This window comes from Lynx rufus, unplaced genomic scaffold (genome assembly GCF_022079265.1).
Source record: "Lynx rufus isolate CCGP_SWC_20201006 ecotype Redwood Valley unplaced genomic scaffold, mLynRuf1.p SCAF_12, whole genome shotgun sequence".
Lineage (NCBI taxonomy): Eukaryota > Metazoa > Chordata > Mammalia > Carnivora > Felidae > Lynx > Lynx rufus.
In genome coordinates, this window is record NW_025814826.1 from 67,047,871 (window position 1) to 67,067,473 (window position 19,603).

Consider the following 19,603-nt stretch of genomic DNA (forward strand, 5'->3'; position numbering starts at 1 on the left):
TAAGTTGTCAAATTTATCGGCATAAAGTTGTATCATAATATCTTCATACCTCTGCTATTTCTAATTGGTAGGATCCGTGCTATAGCCATTGTCATTCATGATACTAGTAATTTGTATTTTCTCTCTGTATTGTGATTAATCTTGTAGGAGTTCGTTATTTTCATTAATCCTTCTAAAAACTCAAATTTTGGCTTTGTTGAATTTGTCTAGTATGTATCTATTTTACACTTCATTGATTTCTGGGGTTTTTTTCCTATATATTTTCTTAGGATTTAATTTATTGTTGCTTTTCTAGCTTCTTGAGATTGAGAATCAGATCTGTGATTTTTCATCCTTCCTTCTTTCCCAGTGGAAGAATTTAAAGCTGTGAGTTTCCCTCTGGGAGCTGCCTTGGCTGCACCCACAGGTCTTAACTTGGAGCCATTCTCATTTTTGTTCACGATGGTTTCTAATTTCTGCTGTGACTTCTTCTCTGATTCATGGGTTCCTTCAAACTGTATTCTTTCACTTCTCAAGCGTGGCAATTTCCTTTTTGTTACCAAATGTGAGTTTAACTGAGCCAGGTTGAGTGTCCTCAGGGTCACACCAACCCTCTGGAATCCGTCGAGACTGGACTCAGCGTGTGCTGTGCACCTGCAGAGAATGCTCGCTCCCCTGTGGCTGGCTACAGTGACATGTCCACTTGGGCGGAGTGTATTCCTTAATTGTGACAAGTCTTTTAGATCCTCACTGAACTTTTCTCTGTTCACCTCATCAGTCATTTGGACGGCTGTGTTAAAACTTCCAACTACGATTGTGGATTTACCATTTTTCCCTTTATTACTATCAGTTCTGTCTTGTGTATTTTGAGGCTATGTTATTAGGCGCCTATACAGAATTACATCTTACATCTGAATTACCGTGTCATCCCCGTGAAGCACACCTCTGTCGGCAGCGACATTTCTTCACACGGACTCGCCCGTTCAGATATTAGCACCGGACACAAGTCTTCTTTGGTTTCATAGTTATCTCTGACCGTCCTTTTACTTTCAACATTCTCCTGGATTTAAAGTGTGTTGCTTACAAGCACTGGTTTTTTCTTTTACCCAAATCTGACAATGTGTGCCTTTTCATCAGAGGGGTTAGGCCATTCTCCTAATTCATAAGTGAATTTGGTATAAATCCACCACCTTACAACTTGTTTCCTACTTTCCTTCCTGTTTTTTTGTTGATGTTTTTCTTTTTTTGCTTTCTTTCCAAATTTTTGAGAGAGAGAGAGAGGACATGAGACAGATACAGACAGAAAGAGAGGGAGAGGGAATCCCAAGCAGACTCTGGGCTGTCAGTGTAGAGCCTGATGCAGGGCTTGAACTCACAAACCGTGAGATCACGACCTGAGTCAAAACCAAAAGAAGGACACTTAACCGACCGAGCCACTCAGACACCCGTGTTTTCTTTTAAATTAATCCTTCGTTATCTCATATGTTCCTCATTTTATAATTCATATTCTTATGTTGTCCTTTAGTGTCACCTGCCTACACAACAGGCAGCCGCCTCAGATCAGGGTTCTCGTCACTCCTCAGAGGACGGGGACGCCGCACGCTCTCTCGCAGCTACTCCTCCTCCTGTGCTGCCGGCCGAGCACTTCCACCTGCCCCACAGCCAGGCCCCACGGCCGGGGCCACTATTCACCAGCCGCACTGCCTCACTCGTGTCCTCACGTCAGGGTTCCCAGGACGCACCGTCCCTTCCTGCTGCCGCACGTCCGCCTGGGACCACTTGCCCTCTGCTACCGTCAGAGTTCTGTTGACGATAAATGCCCTCGGTTTGTGTTTCTCTAAAAATGTTTTCATTCAACCTTCATTTCTGAAAACTATCTTCACCAAATGCAAACTTCCACGTGAGCGATTACTTTCTGCCTGTTGTCCTCCGGCTTCTACTGATTTACCTTAGAGTCGGGTGTGAGTCTTGTCGCTCCTTTAAAAATAACATCACTTCTGGGGCGCCTGGGTGTCTCAGTCGGTTGAGCGTCCAGCTTCAGTTCAGGTCATGATCTCGCGGCTCGTGAGTTCGGGCCCCGCGTCAGGCTCTGTGCCGACAGCTCAGAGCCTGCAGCCTGCTTCGGATTCTGTGTCTCCCTCTCTCTCTGACCCTCCCCCGTTCATGCTCTGTCTCTATCTCAAAAATAAACAAACACTAAAAACAAATAAACAAGCATTAAAAAATAAAATAACATGACTTCTTTCCTCAGGCTTTAATCTGCTGTTAGGATTTTATCTTTGTCTTAGGTTTTCAAAATCTTATTATGATACGAGTAAGGGTGGTTTTTAAGGAATAGGGTAAATTTATCCTGTGTATGACGGAGGCTCTTCAACCCGTGGCTTGAAATATTTGGACACTTTTGGAGAAGTCTCAGCCACTGCACCTTCAGATGCGGTTCCCGTCCACTCCCTGCCCTGTTCGTGTAGGACTCCAGTTTCTACCCGTTTCTCCCCCCGGGAGGGCTGGCGGGAACAAGCCCGTCCTGAAGGCAAGCAGACGGTCAGCCCCCAGTACCCCGTCTCGAGCCTGCGCCGGAGGACTGAGGCCAGAATACCGGCTTTCTAAAAGGTCCTTCGTCAAGTCAGATCCCCCTCCCCCAGATGGGGCCTCTGCCCTCGGCGCCCCCTGCGCCTCCCCAAGCACCGAGGGCAGCGAGTGGACTCTGTGCCGTCACCTAACGCCCCCCGACCGTGGCGGTCCCTCAGCACCCACCTGCTGCGTGCCGCCCCTCTGCGCGGCGGGAAGCAGGGCTCTGGACTTTTCTGCAATTTTCTGTTAAATAATAGAGGGAGACGGGAGGAACAGAAGGGTGGGGAGGAGAGAAGAGATGGTCAGCTGAGCACGCAGTACGGGACGGTCACCGACAGCAACGCACACCGTCAGCTCCGCGGCCGGAGGGAGACGTCCAGGTCTCAGGAAAGCCGGGTGCTCGGCCGGGCACCTGGCCGGGCTCTGCCGACAACCCAGGGGGCGGCCCCCTCCCACACTCTTAAGCTCCGGGTCTCCGTGTCCTTCCGTCAGGACGAGGGTCTCCCGTCTTCCCACCTCCCGGCAGGGCTCTGCTGATGCCTCCTGGGCACCAGACGGTAAGGCTCCTCCACTGCACACACTGGGAGCCTGTGGCTCCGGCCCAGCCCTCTGCTCTGGGGGCCAGAACCACACCAGGCCAGCCCGGGGACAAGAGTGCCCAAGCGGGTGCCCGAGGGACCGAGACCCACCCCCACCTGGCCGGCCGCCCCCGCCAGGAGTGCCTCACCTTCTGCACCGCGCCGTAGCGCTGAATGGCATCCGACAGCTGAGTTCTGAGGCGGTCCAGCTGGAGACGCTCCTGCTGCAAAGAGGGAGTGTGGCCTCAGCAGGCAGCCGAGGCCCTGTCCTGCCCCGTGGCCTCCTCCAGCCGCTCATTCCTCACGCTCCTCGGCCCCCCGTCCCTCAGGGCGCGGGCCGCACCGTGCCCCCAGCCCCCACCCGGCCCCACACTGCCATCACGCCTCTGCCCTGGGAACGGGGCTCGGCCCCATCCACTTCGCCCCATGCCGTCTCGTGCCATCTCAGACGCCAGCACGGGCTCCACAGGCTCGGCCTGCGTCCCCGCAGACGCCTCCCCCCGCGACACCACGCACGACACCCTCGGCACCCGCCGCGGAGCCAGGCGCTGGGCCGACACCATACGCGTGTCTGGTCTGCACAACATCTCGCTACCTGAGGGCTCAGGAGACCTCAGTCCGAGTTCCACGGGGCCGGTTCAAGGCCACACGGGTGGTGGAGCCAGGCCACAGAGCCAGGCCACTGACCCAGAGCCCTGCACCCAGCCACACGCAAGGCTGCAGCTGACACCCCCAGTGTCGGACCGTCCCCCTCACCACTGAGCTTGGCAGCACGCACGGCCTCACCCCTGCACCGAACAGGACTTGGCGTGTCTGCCGGTGCGCCCTGGTGCCCAGAAGGACGCCCGGCAGAAAAGTGGCGCTCGAGCATACTTCCAGAGCAGGGAAGGACGAGCAAGCCCTGAAGGCTGCCTGCCAGGGTCGTGTGAGCTCCACAGGCCGCCAGGAGCCCCGACCCTCCCCTCCCTCCACGCAGCACCGGCACAGACAAAGTCACACCGGCGCCCCGTGCCCTCGCCCCAGGATGGGACACCGACAAGGACCCTGGGCACCTCCAACCTGAACTCGGCCCCTGGGCTTGGTGCCCACCCCCCACCACCACCACCCTGCGCCCCCATGCGAGCCCGCGGAGGACCAGCTGCGGCCGCGCAGGCAGGCTGTTCACCCTCAGCGATGCCAGCGGGCGCGGGTCTGCGGAGCCCTGTCTGAGCGTCCGGCTCAGGCCCTTGCGAGGGGCCCCACACGCGCACCTCGGGACAGAGCTAAGAGCCCAGGCACTGAGAAAACGCCTCCGGCTCTCCGGTCCGTGAGACCCAGCAGCAGCCCATGTGAGGGCACGGCCTTTCTTCTGCGGGGACAGCAGCCCCTGCAGCCCCTCCGGCCACGTGTGCTACCAGGGGACCACGAGCACCTCAGAGGGGACCCCACTTGTGTCCTTCTCCCAGGGGCACAGAGTAGGTGCTCAGCGTGTGCTGGGTTCTTACGTGGGCGGGTGGCTGGACACAAGGAAGGACACGTTAGGCTAGAAGCGATTCCTCTGACCCCCAAGGGATTCAAGCTCTGATCCCTGGCCTCCAGGGTGCACACCGATGACACCACGGACTCTGGCCCCAGAAAGACCAGGGCTACGATCTAGCCAAGGCTCCTCCCTGGGGCTGCAAAGCTCTGGGCGGGGCCCTCTCCCAGCCTCAGGGTCCTTCCATATAAACGGGGGGTGGGAACAGCAATGCACAGACGCCAGGAGCACCCAACGCGGATGCGGCGTGCAGAGCTGCGCACGGGAGGCCCCGGAGACGTGCTCTTGGATGAAGGAGGCAACGCGGAGCCCACGAGCAAAGAGCCACGCCACGCGTGAGGAGGCCACACACGTGGCCAACACTACAAAAGCACCGTTCCCCGTGCCCCCGTCCACCGGCCCAGAGAGCTCCCGGGGCCCCGCGGGCCGTCCCAGCTCCCCGCCAGCCACGCAGCCCCCACCCCTGCTGTCCGCCCAGGTCTGCGTCTTGCTGACCCTTTGTGCGAACGGGGCCACACCACACAACGCGTGGCTTCTGCACCGGCCTCCGTCACTGAGCGGACCTCAGACAGCACAGCTGGCATCTCGGGCGTTCCACCGGAAAGCCACGGTGCGCCTTCCTCACCAGCGTCCGGCGTCTCTCTGCGGAGGCCGGACTTGAGCGTCCCCGGAAGCCGCGTCAGCCGAGGCAGCGTGAGGGGGCCCCGGCACCGTGTGATGGGCAGGGAAAAACTACAACTTAAGAGCGCGATCCCGCTCTGTGGCGGCTGAGGGTCTGAGGGTATTTACCCTTTCGTGACAAGCGCCCTCTAGGCTTTGGGGATTGGGCAGGGCGGGGAGGGACAGCAGACAGGGGTGTGCCGACTTAGCAAATGGGGGCGGAGGGAAGTAAGAGGCCCACGGTGAAGATGACGGGGAGGGGCTGTAGGGGGAGGGGCTGCAGGACAGAGGGGATGTGGCCATGGGGGAGGGGCTGCAGGGGGGAGGGCCACAGGGAGGTGTGATGAGGGTCAGGGCTGTGAAGGGGCAGCTGTGACCACAGCGGTAACGCTTGTGCTCTGATGACGAGCGGTGGCATTGGCGAGGACAGAGATGACGGTGGTGACAAAGAGGGTGAGGGGTGGCAGGCTGGGTGGCAGGGAGATGTGGGGGAGGGGGGGAGGTTCATCCGTCTCCGTCGGGATGACCCAGCAGGGACACGGACTCCACAGCAGCGCCCGGCATACAGTGGGCGCCCAGTGAGCGCGCTGAGCTCCGGCCCGTGCGGCCACGTTGGCCGATCCCAGGCCGGCGTGGGCATCTTGGGCACGTCAGTGTCCCCGGGGCCCCCTGCCACGGCCCCCCTCCCACGGCCTCCAGGACCACCTACCCGGGAGCAGCCCCGCAGGAGCTCCGCCATCTGCTTCAAGGCGCCGGCGCTGGCCTCCACGGTCTTGTTGGTCCCCTGCTGCGCCGCGTGCCTGAGCCAGGACGGAGTGGGGGTGGGAGCGGGACCAGCACGGACGGAGGGGGAGACGGAGAGGAAGTGGGGGCAGGGGCAGCAGAAAGGTGGCCAGACAGACGAGGGCAGGGGGAGGGGAGGGCAGGAGACACGCGTGGTGAACGAGAACACGGGAGGGGACGAGGATTGGGGGCCCAGAGAGGGACGGACAGACACGCCCACAGACGGAGAAGGCAGCAGGGAGCAGAGAATTGGGGCAGGGACAGGGGTGAGGAAGGGGGAGAGAATGATAGGAGTGAGGCCTGGATCGGGACGGACCCCCTCTGTGCACGGCGGCCCCACACCCCACGGGCAAGCATGAGGAGGCCGGCCACGAGCCCTCCCTGGGGAGAGGGCCACCCCCCGCCAGGGTCAGCAACAGTCGGGAACCTGGGGGAGCAGGGGGCCGCAGACACGCCTGGGACCACGGCTCTGCGGGCTGGGGGGACACTCCCACCTCCTGACCCAGGAACACAGGGAGGCTGGGCCCGGGCCTCCCCCCGCTCACAGTTTATGGTTCCGAGGGTGACCTGGAAGGGACTGAAAAGACCAGCCCCTCGCCTGCTCGGGTTGACCGCTGTCCCTCTGGATGGAGTGACACTGGGCCGGGGGGGGGGGGGGGGGCGCGGGGTGGCAAACCCAGCCCCGGGGACTCTGCAGGCACACACGTGGGGCAAGGAAGGGACCCTGGCCTGGCCTTGGGCCCAACAGATACCAGAGTAGAGCCCTCCTGACCCTTCAAGCTGCAGCCTGATGCCCCCCTTTGCTCCCTGCAGGACGCCGTGTGGCAGAGGTGGGGGCGGGGGCACCATCTGACAAGGTGGACGCCTGGCAGACGTGGGCCTGGGTCCCTGACCCCTGCCTGTGGGCCATACAAGCATGTGGCATAAAGAGGGGGAGTCGCCCACGCCGGAAGGTGAAGCGGGGAGTAGGATGGGAAGGAGACCCCAGGCCAGCCTGGGGGGTGCAGCGTGTGAGCCCCCTTCCGCCAGCGGAAGGGTTCACTCACACGGTCGCACCCACCACTGAGCCCTCCATCCACCTTGCCGCACCTCCTCCCGTGGCCCCCACACTGCCCCCCACCCCCTGGTGCCCACACTGCCCCCCCACCCTGTGGCTCCCACACTCCTTCCCACGCCCCCTGGCCCCCACACTGCCCCCCACCCCCTGGTGCCCACACTGCCCCGCATGCCCCGTGGCTCCCACACTCCTTCCCACGCCCCCTGGCCCCCACACTGCCCCCCACCGCCTGGTGCCCACACTGCCCCCCCCACCCCGTGGCTCCCACACTCCTTCCCACGCCCCGTGGCGCCCTCCCAGCTCGAGGCCATCCTGCACAAGGTGCTCAGCTGGCCCCTCGTCCCTCTGACCTCCTTGTGTCTCAGCTGGGGGCTCAGACCCTGGACCACTTTCTTCACTCCCTGGGCTCGGCTCTTGGGTGTTCTCATGCGGCCTCAGGGCCTGAAGTCACATGTGTGCCGCTGTCCCCCAGTCACACCCACACCTGGGCCTGAACTCGGGCCCAGCCCCTCCAACAGCCCCGGAGGTCCAGCGGACATCTCAAGGTCCACGTGCCCAAACCGCCCTACCCCCTTCCCAGCCCGCCCTCCGCAGGCCCCCCCCACGGCAGCTCGGGGCAGCTCCGTCCCTCCAGAAAAAGCCCTGGGGCCGCTCTTCCCGAAGCCTCTCTCCTCTCATTCTTGAGGGCGGCACGGCCCTCAGACCTAACCCAGACTCGGGCCGCCTTCCGCCGGCCCCCCCACGCCCTCGGTGCCCGCAGCTCCCCCACATCCTCCGGACCCCTGAGCTCCCCGACGTGGCCGCGTGTGTTCCTGCGGAAGTGCAGTCCCCACCTGTGTCACACGGTCCCACGGCCCCCTGTTCCCAACGTGCCGGACAGACCCCTGCCTCGCTGCCCATGCCCCACTGCCACCTCCTCAGACACCCTGACGGACGGTGCGCGCAGCCGCCTGGACAGAGGACGCTGCCGCGGTGGGGGCAGTGGGACAAGTGCCTCCAGGAACTGGGAAGGGCAGGCACGCCCCGCCCCGCCCCCACCCCCACCGCCCTCTCCGCTTCTGCCCTCCCTGATGCCACCAAACTCCTGGCAGGGAAAGGGTCACAAAGCGACCCCGCTCCCGCCCAGCCATGCCCGCGGCTCCGCGGAGCCTCTAGTGAGAACACAGAAATAGTGTGAGGAGACGGTCGGCCGCTTCCCGTGCTGGGGGCGGTGAGCTGTCTCCCCCAGGAACGGTGACCGCTCGTGCAGCGAGCGAGGCCTCCCTACCCAACCCGGCCCTTCCCAGGCACCACACCACTCTGCTGAGGCCCCCGGCAAACAGAGGGATGGCAACCAGCACACCCCAGAAGTGACTAGGGCTCCCAGAGGCTGGGGGGGGGGGGCGGCCATCAGTCAGGGCAAGGCAGCCGGGGCCACAGGGACGTCTGGACATGGCCCACCTCCATGCTGCTCGTCTTAATAAGGAACCCGATCGAGAGACCCAGCACGGAGCGGCGTCTGGTGCAGGCCACCTGTGCCGCCATGAACAGAGGGAAAGTGGGAGGAAATGAAACTCAAGGGACAAGAGCCGTGGACGCGGCGCGAGCGGCCCTGGAAGGGGAAGCGGGGCTCACCTGCCCACAGCAGGGAAGACAGAAAATGAATGTCTTACGGCTGCCCGAGAAGCCAGCCGCCAACCGCAAAGGAGGTAGAAGAGGAGAGACACAACAGACACGATGAAGCTCAGGAGTTAATGAAGTACAGCAGACCAATAATAGAAGCGATCCATAAAATCACAAGGTATTCTTTGAAAGTACCAAAAAACTGCACAGCTCTCAAAACACCGTGTCAACTATGCAAAAATAAAACAAACTGCACAACTCTGTCTAGACAAGTTGAGGAAAAAACTCACAAATTACCAATACCGAGACTAAAAGAGAGAACGGGACTCCAGCTCCAACATGAAAAAGTTTATTAGAAGGTTTTATGAATCTATTATGATAAGAGATTTCATAACTAAGACAAAACATGAAAATTTCTCCAAAGGCACGAATCGTCAAAACTGACTCAAGAACAAAGGGAAAAGCTAAGTAGCTCTGTCTCTATCAGAGGACTTAAATATGTTCTTAGAAACATTCCCGCAAACACCCAAGGACAGACGGCCTCTCCACCACATGTTTAAAGCAGAGGTTGTACCAACACCACATGCTCCCCAAACACCGATGAACAGCTCACCTCTCCTGAGGCAAGCGTTACACCAACACCAGAACCCAAGCAAAGACTCTAGAAGAAAAAACACCTCCCGTCAGTCACAAACACAGGAGCAGAAACCCTTAACACCAGAGTCACTGAATCCAACAATACCTAAGAGGAATGATACATCGTGGCCAAGAGGAGTTCACCCAAGGAACGTAAGGTTGGCCTACCATTCCAAAAGCAATTAATGAGGGGCACCTGGGGGGCTCAGTTGGTTGAGCGTCCGACTTTGGCTCAAGTCATGATCTCATGGTTCGTGGGTTCCAGCCCCACGTCGGGCTCTGTGCTGACAGCTCGGAGCCTGGAGCCTGCCTCGGATTCTGTGCCTCCCTCTCTCCCTTTCTCTCTCTCTCTCTGCCCCCCGCCCACTTGCATGCACGTGCTCTCACTCTCTCTCAAAAATATAATAAGCATTAAAAAAATTTTAAAGCAATTAATGAAATTCTCATACTCACAGAATAAAATTTTGAAAGGAGAAAACCATCCCAATACATTATACAGAAAAAGCGGTTGTCAAAATTCAACATCGATTCACTATGAAAACTCCAAGAAAACTCAAAAAAAGAATGGAACTTGTTCAATCAGATAAAGAGAATCTAACAAAGTCCGAGGACACAGGGCGACACACAATCAGGGGCATTTCTGCGTACTTGTAGCCAACAACTGGAAAGTGAAATTTAAACAGTAATAATTTGTGTAACAGTATAAAAAGTATGAAATTGCTAATGACAAGTTGGACAAAACACACGCTAACCTACGAGGAACAGCTAAACAGGAGAGTACGTAAATGAAAGAAATTCTGACCACACTCACGGGTTGGAAAACTCGATCGTAAAGATGTCAATTCTCCCTTCGCTGGTCTACAGATTCGATACAATCTTAATTAAAATTACAGCAGGACTGAAAACTCAGGCACTGGCCGGCTACTGCAAAATTTCTATTGAAATGCCAAGGACCAGAAGTGTCCAAAACAACTCCATCCGCAGATGAGCAAAGCTGCAGGCGCCCACGGCTGGCACCGGAACGTCCTACAAAGGTTCGGTGATGGAGACGACGTGGTGCCGTCGAACAGACCGACGTGTCAATGAGACAGAATAACCCGAAACACAGCCGCACAGACCAAGTCCAGCAAGTTTTGAAAAAGGTGCCCAAGTATTCAACAGGGAAAGGAAAATCCTCCCAACAAACGGTGCTGGAACTGGATAATCATCAAACCAAATAAATTAGCCAGGACCCCTACCCGCGCGGCACTCCCAGGGGCTTAACCTCAGGGGCGCACGGGACGGGGCACACAGCGGGCAGCCCGCAGGACCCAGGCGCCCCCCACCCCCGGCCTCAGGGAGCCAGACAAGTCTGTGGAAGGGGCGAGGGAGCTCTCTGGGTCCTTTCCCAAGGGCACTAACCCCACCCACGAGGGCTCCACCCCAGGACCTCCTCGCCTCCCCGAGGCCCCGCCTGCCGACACCGTCCCCCTGGGCTTAGTTCCAACCTAAGGATTTGGAGGGGCACGAGCGTCGGGACCACGGCAGGGTGTGTCCACACAATGGAAGATCACTCGGCCGTACGCAGGAGTGGACGGGTCTGTGCCACAACGTGGGGCAATGTGACGCACCCCGTGCCTTCTCACGGTCACGGGGACCTTCCCTTCTGCCAAATCCGACAGTCAGTCCCCGTGCACCTTCCCCAGTCCTTCCTGGATACTTTCAAAAACGCCTTCCCCTTCCTGCCCCCTTTCCCCACGAAATCCAAGAGCCCCAGGAGGCCCGGGCAGCAGGGGGCTCCGCCATCCTGGGGCCGTGCCCTCGGGCAGGTTCGGGGAGACCAGGAGCAAACAGCCCGTGCTTTATGGGCCCAGCCACGTGCCCAGCATGTGCTCACCGAGCCTGGAAGCCCGGCTGTACCCAGCCCGCGGGCAGGGGTGAGCCTCTCCCGCAGCACTGCATAATTCACAGCTGCTTGGTCGTCGGGGATGCTCCGGGGTCCTGGCTGCCTGGGGTGGAGGGGTCTGTCCACGGCCCCTGACCTGCCAGGCTGAGGGGGCAGTTCTCCAGGCGCCGCCCGGGGCTCCCTCCACCCACAGTGACAGCCTGCATCCATCACGCCACTGCCTTCTAGAACCTTCCATGGGCTTTCCACTGCTTTGGAAATAAAGCCCAAGCCATCTGCCAGGCCTACAAGGCCCTGTGCCCACCTCACGGACACCTCACTCGGCTGCAGGCCCCTCCTCCTGGCTCCTCGAACGTGCCACGACCACTGTGCTCTACAGCGTGTGGCAGCTTGGAAAGAGAGCCTCCCCCTGAGGTGGAGCGGGTCCCTTCTCCTTGGTCCAGGGGGCTCACCTCCACCGTCTCTGCGGCAGCGTTTGCGTGGAGCCCGGTGCCGAAGCAGCACCGTGAGGCCGCCGTGCCACAAGAGACCGTGTGCAGACGCTGCGGGTGCCACCCTGGCTGGGCCCATCGTCAGTAAAGAAGCTTCCAGACGCACCAGCCCCAGCTGTGGCGTCGCCTCAGCTCTGAGTGTTCCCGGCAGAGTCCCAGACGTCTGGAGGCGGCACAGGCCTCCTCACTGGCCCTGCCGACCTGTGGTGCACCAGCTCTGTGGCTTTCGGCCCCACTGGCCTCGGTTTCCCCTAGAGATGGGGCCCAACATCACGTCCAAGTCCCCGTGGCGTCTCCAGGCCCAAGACGACAGGTGCACACCACGTCCACTTCCCGGGGAACGGTCCTCCACAGCTCTGCTCTCGCTCCGTGGCCCCGAGAAAGCCCTCCCCTCCCCAGCCTCAGTTTCCTCATGTGCTTAAAAAAAAAGACCTGGTCGGTGAGGCTCCGACCCCAGAGGCAGCTCCGAGGAGTCAGGGGCAGGTCTCCGGTCAGCCCAGGTGATCAGGGTCCATCACAGATCAGCGATAAGAGAACGGGCTGCAGAGGGCGCCCCCCCCCCGCCCCCCGGTTCTCGAGCAAACTCCAGCTCGGCATCTGCGCCGCTGTGGAAAGGCTGGAGTCAGAAGCTCGGGTGGTCTGAGTTCTGGGAAGAGGAGGGACAGAGCCTGTCCAGTGCCCCTGCAACAGCACCGGGCCGTCGGCACGAAGCCCCTCCGGGAGCCCCGGCCCGCGTGGTGCGGACCACCCTGATCCAGGCCCCCCTGGTCCCCTGGGTGCCCGTCCTGACACACAAATCCTTGCCGTGGGGAGGAGAGGGAGGGCTGCTCACTTGGGCCAAGAGCCCCACCCCCTCCCTGCACACCCCCCACCCCGGGCCTCGGCCCTGCACCCTGGGCGGCAGCTGGGCAGACGTCTCTCACAGACACCCCCGCTCAGGGCCACCTCGACTTGCACAGGGTGAGGCAACAGCCCCGCAGACCAGAGGCAGCCAGTCAGAAAGCCCCAGGGAGAGGGTCCCCTCTGTCACACACTAGGAACGGAGCACTGGGTGGTCACCTCCCTCCTTCAGGGTGCAAGCCCCCCAGGGAGACGGAGGGCGGCCGCCGGGGCTGGGACGCGAACAGAGTCCGGCTCCAGGGATGGGACCGGGCCCTCGGCACCCCATCAGGTGCCCCCGCCAGGTGTGGCCTCCGTTATCAAATGTGCACCTGTGTACCTGTGACTCAGGTGGGACGGCCCGGTCACTAAGGGAAGGGGGCACTGCCGAGACCCCCGTGAGGACGGGTCAGGGCCCCACGCCACCCAACCTACCCCCACGCACACCTGCCCCATCCAGCCCGTCTCCAGGCGGAGACCCCACGACACCCCCGGTGGATTGGTGAGCGCCCACACGCGGGCCTCAGTCCCGAGACGCCACCGTCTCCAGCAACTGGAGCTCTGGCGACCGCGGCAGGGACCCTGAGCTGTGGGCCCAGCGGCCGCCAGCGCCTCCAGGAGCACTGCCACCCTCCCCACACCACCCTCTGCTCCCACTGGGCACCCGCCCCCCGGAGCATCATCAGGCCACAGCCAGGGGCCTGACCGGATCTCCGCGGGGCCGGGCCCAGCACCAGGCGCAGACGCCGTCGCTGCCTCCTCCACCGGGACATCTCCCAGAAGGGTCCGGGCCCACCCGGGTTACAGGGCCTGTCACGCGGCCGGGAGGGGACAGGCTGGCCCTCCCCACGCCCCACTGCCGCAGCCCGTCAGCACACGGGTCCAGGGCCAAGCCGGCCCAGGCGCCAGGCTCCGGAGGCGGCAGGGTGCTGGGGAGTGCGACGGGGAACGGGGGGAGAGCACCATGGGGCGTTGTGGGGGTGCGCCGAGGGAGGGGTTCTGGAGTAGAAGAGGCAGGCCGTGCCGGAGGGCGGGATGGCCGATGCATCCCTAGGGTCCCCTGCTTCCCGGGCTCAGGCCTCTACCCGAACAACGGCCCGGGGCCGTCTGTGGTCACGGGAGCAGGACGCAAGAGGCCAGGTGTTCCTGGTGGAGGAAGCTGAGTCGCAGCCCCTGAGGGAGGTGGCACCAGGCGGGCTCCGGAAGAAGAGATGCCCCCGTGAAGGTGGAAGGGCGGGAGGCGGGGGCTGGCGTGCCCCCCCCCCCCCGTGCACCCCAGGCAGGGCCGCCCACCTGCGTCTGCTTTCTGCTCCTTGGGTACACTCGTCCTCGCTTGGAGCCCGGCTCACTGCAGCCTCCAGTGCCCCGGCACCCCCTCGCTCCGTCGTAGCGAGGCCGGGGCCCACAGCCCGTTCACAGATGGCGCCGTGAGAATCAGAGGCGAGGGCCTGTCTGGGCGTCGACCACCACGGGACCCGGCCAGTGCGCCCAGCCCCACGCCCGCTCGGAGGAGCCGGGACCAGCAGAGCACCGGAGCTGGGGGCCCTCCCGTCGGCTGCGAACCCAGGCTGATGACAGTGAGGTCATCCAGACACCGTGCCTGGGGCCCTACAGACAGGAGCCAGGGCCGCCCCGCTGCGTGGTTTCAAGGCTGAGGGTACCGCGGGCAGACTTCCCGCCAGGGCTCCTGGAATGACCATCCATCTGTTCAACAGCACTCTGGGTGACACCCCCAAGAGACAGACAAACCAGGTCCCGCCGTCACCTAGCTTCACACCACGGGGGAGAGAGAGGTACAACCCGGCCACCCTGGCCAACCTGGGAGCCTACGATGGTGTGCCCAAGGCAGGGTCCTTCACGGTCCCGACAAAGATGGCCAAGTCCACACCTGTCTCGTGCAAGGCGAGAAAATCACGTTCAGCCCTGAGGTTCACAGGTCACTAGCTTTATTCATCTTGAAGGAACGTCCTCTCTCCCAAGACCGGATCCCATCTATTTCCGTCGCCCTGAAATGTCTTGCCTTCCACAAAACGATGGCGATAACGGATGCCATAATGGACTTTTTAAAATGTCCTTATCTGGCAAAATAAAAAAGCCAATGAACGTCAATGTGGAGAAAACAGAGCTGGTTGGCCCCCTATGCTGGTCTCCATCGTTCAGAAAACACTAACAGTCCACGATGAGTGGGGCCCTGGAAGGTTCCAGGCTTGTAGCCTGGTTGGGAACTGCCCCTCGGGAGGAGGAGCCAGATGGGGGTGGGGGGTGGGGTGGGTACGGTCAGGGGAGGGGGTGCGGGGCAGGCAGGTGCTAAAGGCCAGAGTGGCTGCATCTGAAGGCGGAGGCGGACGGGGCAGAGGCCCCCACAGCCCTCAGTCACCGCGGGCAGGCCCAGAGTCCGGCCGGGAAGGCAGGAGCCGGCTCTCCACTCCAGACCCACGTTGGTGACATCGGCCTTCGGCCAGCTGGGCGACACAGCCCAGGAAACGTGTTCGAGGGCCAGGGGCCCTGAAAATGCCATCGCTTGACCCAGGGGACACCACTTCAGGGACCTACCCCGGAACAGGCAAACACAGAGACCAACCCCAGCGCCCTCCCGGGGTCTGGTCATGCAGCTGACCAGCGGGAAGAGCCACAGATACGGCTCCAGGTCTCAGCGCAGTAACTACGCACGTTGGACAGTGTCCTCCGTGGCTCCACAGAACGTGTTTTTGGTGTGTGATGAAGGGCACACGCACCCCAGAACCCTAACAGCAAAAGGCGGGACCGGAACATTATTCACTGAAATCCAAATCTGCAAGACGCGTAAGGATCTGGGAAGAGGCTGGCAGGAAATACCAAAATGTTAACAGTGCCTCCTCAGACATCCTGTGTGTCCAAATTTCCTATAATGAGCATATGCTACTTCCACAATCAGAAAACAATACGTTATTTTAAAAAAGAAATAAAAAGAATAATTAAAAAAAGAGTTGCACAGAAAATCCGCAAGGGCCCTCAGCTGCCTCAAGTTCCGGACCCCCACACTTGGCCGGAGTGGTCTCAGGCGGCCCGTAGGGACGGCCGGAGGACAGGCGGGTGGGTGGCTGGGTGGCTGGGTGAATAAACAGACAGAGGGAGCCGTGACCTCTCCAACGGACATCACTGCCAGGAGGAGACATGAGGTCTTGGCCGCGGCCCACACCCCCCGAGCACGTTTGCTCCGGCATCCACACCGTCGTCTTTCCCAGGCAGGAGGCTCAGGCTCACACAGGACCCGCCCGGGGTCCCCTGGCAAGAAGGTGGCAGGGGGAGCCCCGGCTTCACGGCAAGTCTCAGGACCCCGCCTCGGTGCCCCCCAACCCACGCCATGCCGGGACCACGTGGCGGCCTTGTCACGTCCCGCCAGGCCCAGGGTGGCAGGGCGTGACCAGAGCTGCCCCCTGCCCCCTGCCAGCCAGGCTACCCCCCTGCAGAGGTCCCCTTCCTTCTTCCCCAGGGACCCAGCCCCCGAGAAGCCTTTCTGTCAGGAGAGGAACTCACCCGAGGCCATTGCTTCACCCAATCCAACCCAGGGCCGGCCTCTAGGCAACACCAACAGGAGCCCCTGGGGGCAGAGTCAATACCACAAAGCCACTCTCCAACCCAGCCCGTGTGTCCACTACGTGCAGGCGGCACGAGTGTGCCCCCCAGAGGGTGACGCCGGGCACGCGCGGCCTCGGGCTCGGGGCGCAAGCGGGGCTGGCCCTCGGGCGTGTGGGGCAGGTGCGGGGTCCGGGCAGCTGCTGCGCCGGGACGTGGACAGGCAGGCGTGCGAGGGGGTGCAGGGCACACCCGGGCACGCCCACAGCCACGCACACGATCGCACACTCACAGGCTCTCCCTCAGCTCCTGCGTGTCACTCGGTGTCCCCAGGGACCGGAGGCTCTGCTCCAAGGAGGTCACTGCCAGGAGAAAGGAAGGACATAAGGAACAGAAAGACCTCCCCCGGAGACCCCCAGACTCCAGCAGAGGAGGGCCGGGGGGCCCCAGGACATGGGGGCCAAGGCCAGGGAGACCACCCAGGTGACTGGGGGCAGCTTCTGCCACGGCCCAGCCCCAGCCCCGCAGAACCTCCCAGGCAGGGACCCTCCCCCTGTTCGGGCACAGGCCCCCAGGCCCTTGTGGGCGCAAAGGTTCTTGGGAGCCGCCTCCAGGGCCCCTGGGTTTGGGGATCTCTTTCTCCTCTCCTGGTCAGCACTCTCCGGCGGGCCTGACAGAACTCAGGGTTCAGGGCAAACATCAGCCCTCACCCACAGAGTGCGGCAAGCCACCCCTGTGTCCCTGTGTCCTCCTGCCTCCGTCCCCCCCCCTCCCCCGCCACCGTCTGCAGGAGCTAATAAGGATAAGGCCTGGCCCAGCCCTGTGAGGCATGACTGTCGCTCCTGACCCCAGTACCCTCGACCGTGAGCCGACCTGCACTGCCTGTCTGAGGGAGGCTCTGAGGCCGCCCTCCCCCTCGGGGATGCGTCCAAATCACAGCAGCCGGGCCAGGGAGCACACAGGGGCCCGCCCCACCCTGCCCTGAGGGAGGCCCCAGGGCTCAGCCCATGCTGTCCTAAGAGAGACGACAGCGTCTGGGCTGCAGGGTGGCCGGGTCAGGGGAGGCCGGTGGGCACGCCACCTCCCCCAGTCGCCTCGACCTCCTGGGGCGTGTTCGGTGGCCTGGGCGGCCAGGTGGGGAGGGGTGAGGCTGGGCCCACCACGGACTCACCGTTGGAGTTGATCCGGAAGACGCTGGCCGATGTCTGCTGGAACAGCTCCTGGAGGTCACCTGGGTCCACCTGGGTGGCTAGAAGACAGGAGAGGGAGCACACAGGTTCACGGAGCAGGGGCAGCAACACCCTCCCAGCTGGGGTGGCCCCATGGTGTCAGAGAGGGAACAGCAAGCCCACCCCGGGGCATCCAAAGCCCCTGGAAAAGGAGGAAAGCAGGGGCGGCCCCTCAGAAAAGCCCCACCCGGGTACCAGCTGCCCCCAGCGCCCCTGCACCTGCACATGGGGCGCCCTTGACAGAAACGAGAGCCCAGGCCCACACGAGAGCCTGCACACCCGAGGTCACTGCAGCTTTATTTACGTCACAAAACAGAAACAACCCAACGGGGGCGTCTGGGGGCGGCCGGTTAAGCACCATTAAGCGTCGACTCTCGATTTCTGCTCAGGTCATGATCTCACGGTTCACGGGATCCAGTCCCACGTCCGGCTCTGTGCTGACACAGCACGGCCGGCTTGAGATCCCCTCTCCCTTCTCTCCGCCCCTCCCTGGCTCATGCTCCGGTGACTTTTCTCAAAATAAACACACGTTTTTAACACAAAGAAGGCAGCAACAACCCAACGGCCGGCATCTGATGACATGGGGTCCGAGCCCACGGCGAGCACCACGCAGCCTCGAGAAGGAGCTGGTGGCGACAGCACAGCGACGGTGTCGCACCGGTGAATGCGGCCAGACACGGGCCTCCCACCACGCGGCGCTGCGTACGGGAAGAGTTCAGGTCCAGGGACAGAAAGCAGACCTGTGGCTGCCGGGGGCTGGGCCAGGGGACGGGATGGCTGCTGACGGCCGTACGAGTTCTCTTGGAGTGACAGAACGTTCTGGATTACTCGCGGGGATGGTCGCGCACACTGCAGGATACGCCACCAAGCACAGAAATGCCCACGTGAAGGCGGACAACGTGGTGAATTTTACGTTGTGTGAACTTTATCTCGATCTGAAAGACCACGCCGAACATGGTGTGGTTACCACCCACTCCTAGGGGGACGGGAAGGCCCACCCCACCAGGCGAGCTCAAAACTCTCGTGGACGCTACGGAAAAGTCTGCCCCCTTCACGGGACGAGGCCCTGCCCGTGGCCACGGCCTCTTGGGTAGCTAAGCGCAGAAACACAAACGTGCCCGCACGAAGCTTGTGTAAGACGCTCACGGTGGCTTCGTTCTCAGAACCTGGAAAGGCTGCCACCAGCCGGCAACAGAACGCACAGGGCCCCTCACCTGAGGGAGCCTGGGACAGGAAGGACTCCCACGTGTGTCTATACTACCCACTACTACCGGCCCGCAGGGAGGCTGGCGCCTCAGGCTGAATGGGCCAGACCCAGACAGGGATTTGTGCACGATGACAAGGTCAGGGTGCACATTCTGAGCTTAACGCAGAGGCAGACGGGTGGGAGGCTGTGGCCTCCGGGCCCCGCCTGGGCTGTGCAGCCTCAGCCCACACGTGGGGAGGCTGGTGTGCGTTTTCCTACAGGACAGACACAGGCAGGGGCGCAGCCTGGCCGCCTGCCTCACCCGCTACATGCTGGGAGGAGAGATCCAGCTCCAAGAATCGTTCCTGTTCTCCAGGTCTGTGTGTAGGTGATCCCAGAGGCCACTTACACTGGGACAAACAGCCACCCTTCTCAGAGCCACCTTCCTCTGGACATCTCTTCAAGCCCGTCCCCTGGCTCGTCACCGTGGCCTGTGCCCTGGGCCAAGTCCTGCCCCCGCCGGTGCCCCGTCTACTCCTGACCCCACGGGGCACGCGTCTTTCCAGATGACACGGGCTTATGGCCTCTGAGACATTTTGTCTCCAAACCAAGGATGACAAGGCTGAGCTCCCAGAGGCGCAGAGAGTGGCCCCAGGAAAGGGCAAAGGGGGGACTGGAACTGCAGCCTTTACAAAGGTGCGGAGAGCCACATCCCACAGGGCAGGGCGGGGCAGGGCTGCCGAGGGTCTCAGCAGGAGACCAGACCTCAGATGCAGCTCTCCAGCCTCCACTCCACCCGTCAGTGCAGAGCCCTCAGGGCGGGCAAGCGGGTGATCGGGCCCATTACTGGCTAGGGTCAGGGTGTGGGGGGCAAGGGTGTGGGGTACAGGGTGTCGGGGGCAGGGGTGCAGGGTGTGGGGGGCAGGGCTGCAGGGGGTAGGGGCATAGGGGGGCCAGGGCTGAGGGGCAGGGACGAGGGGTGTTAGGGGTGCAGGG

The 19,603-nt window shown here is 61.8% G+C and overlaps 1 protein-coding gene across 1 annotated transcript in view; it reads right to left on the reverse strand.

The window, feature by feature from the left end:
* Positions 1–19,603, reverse strand: part of TSNARE1 (t-SNARE domain containing 1) — a 104,203-nt gene that overhangs the window by 28,809 nt on the left and 55,791 nt on the right. The window contains exons 5-9 of the mRNA XM_047074257.1: positions 17,364–17,441; positions 16,485–16,554; positions 6,014–6,104; positions 3,278–3,352; positions 2,734–2,793 (exon numbers count right to left, since the gene is read on the reverse strand). Coding sequence (XP_046930213.1) covers positions 2,734–2,793; positions 3,278–3,352; positions 6,014–6,104; positions 16,485–16,554; positions 17,364–17,441 — 374 coding nt within the window. The remainder of the gene's footprint in view (positions 1–2,733; positions 2,794–3,277; positions 3,353–6,013; positions 6,105–16,484; positions 16,555–17,363; positions 17,442–19,603) is intronic.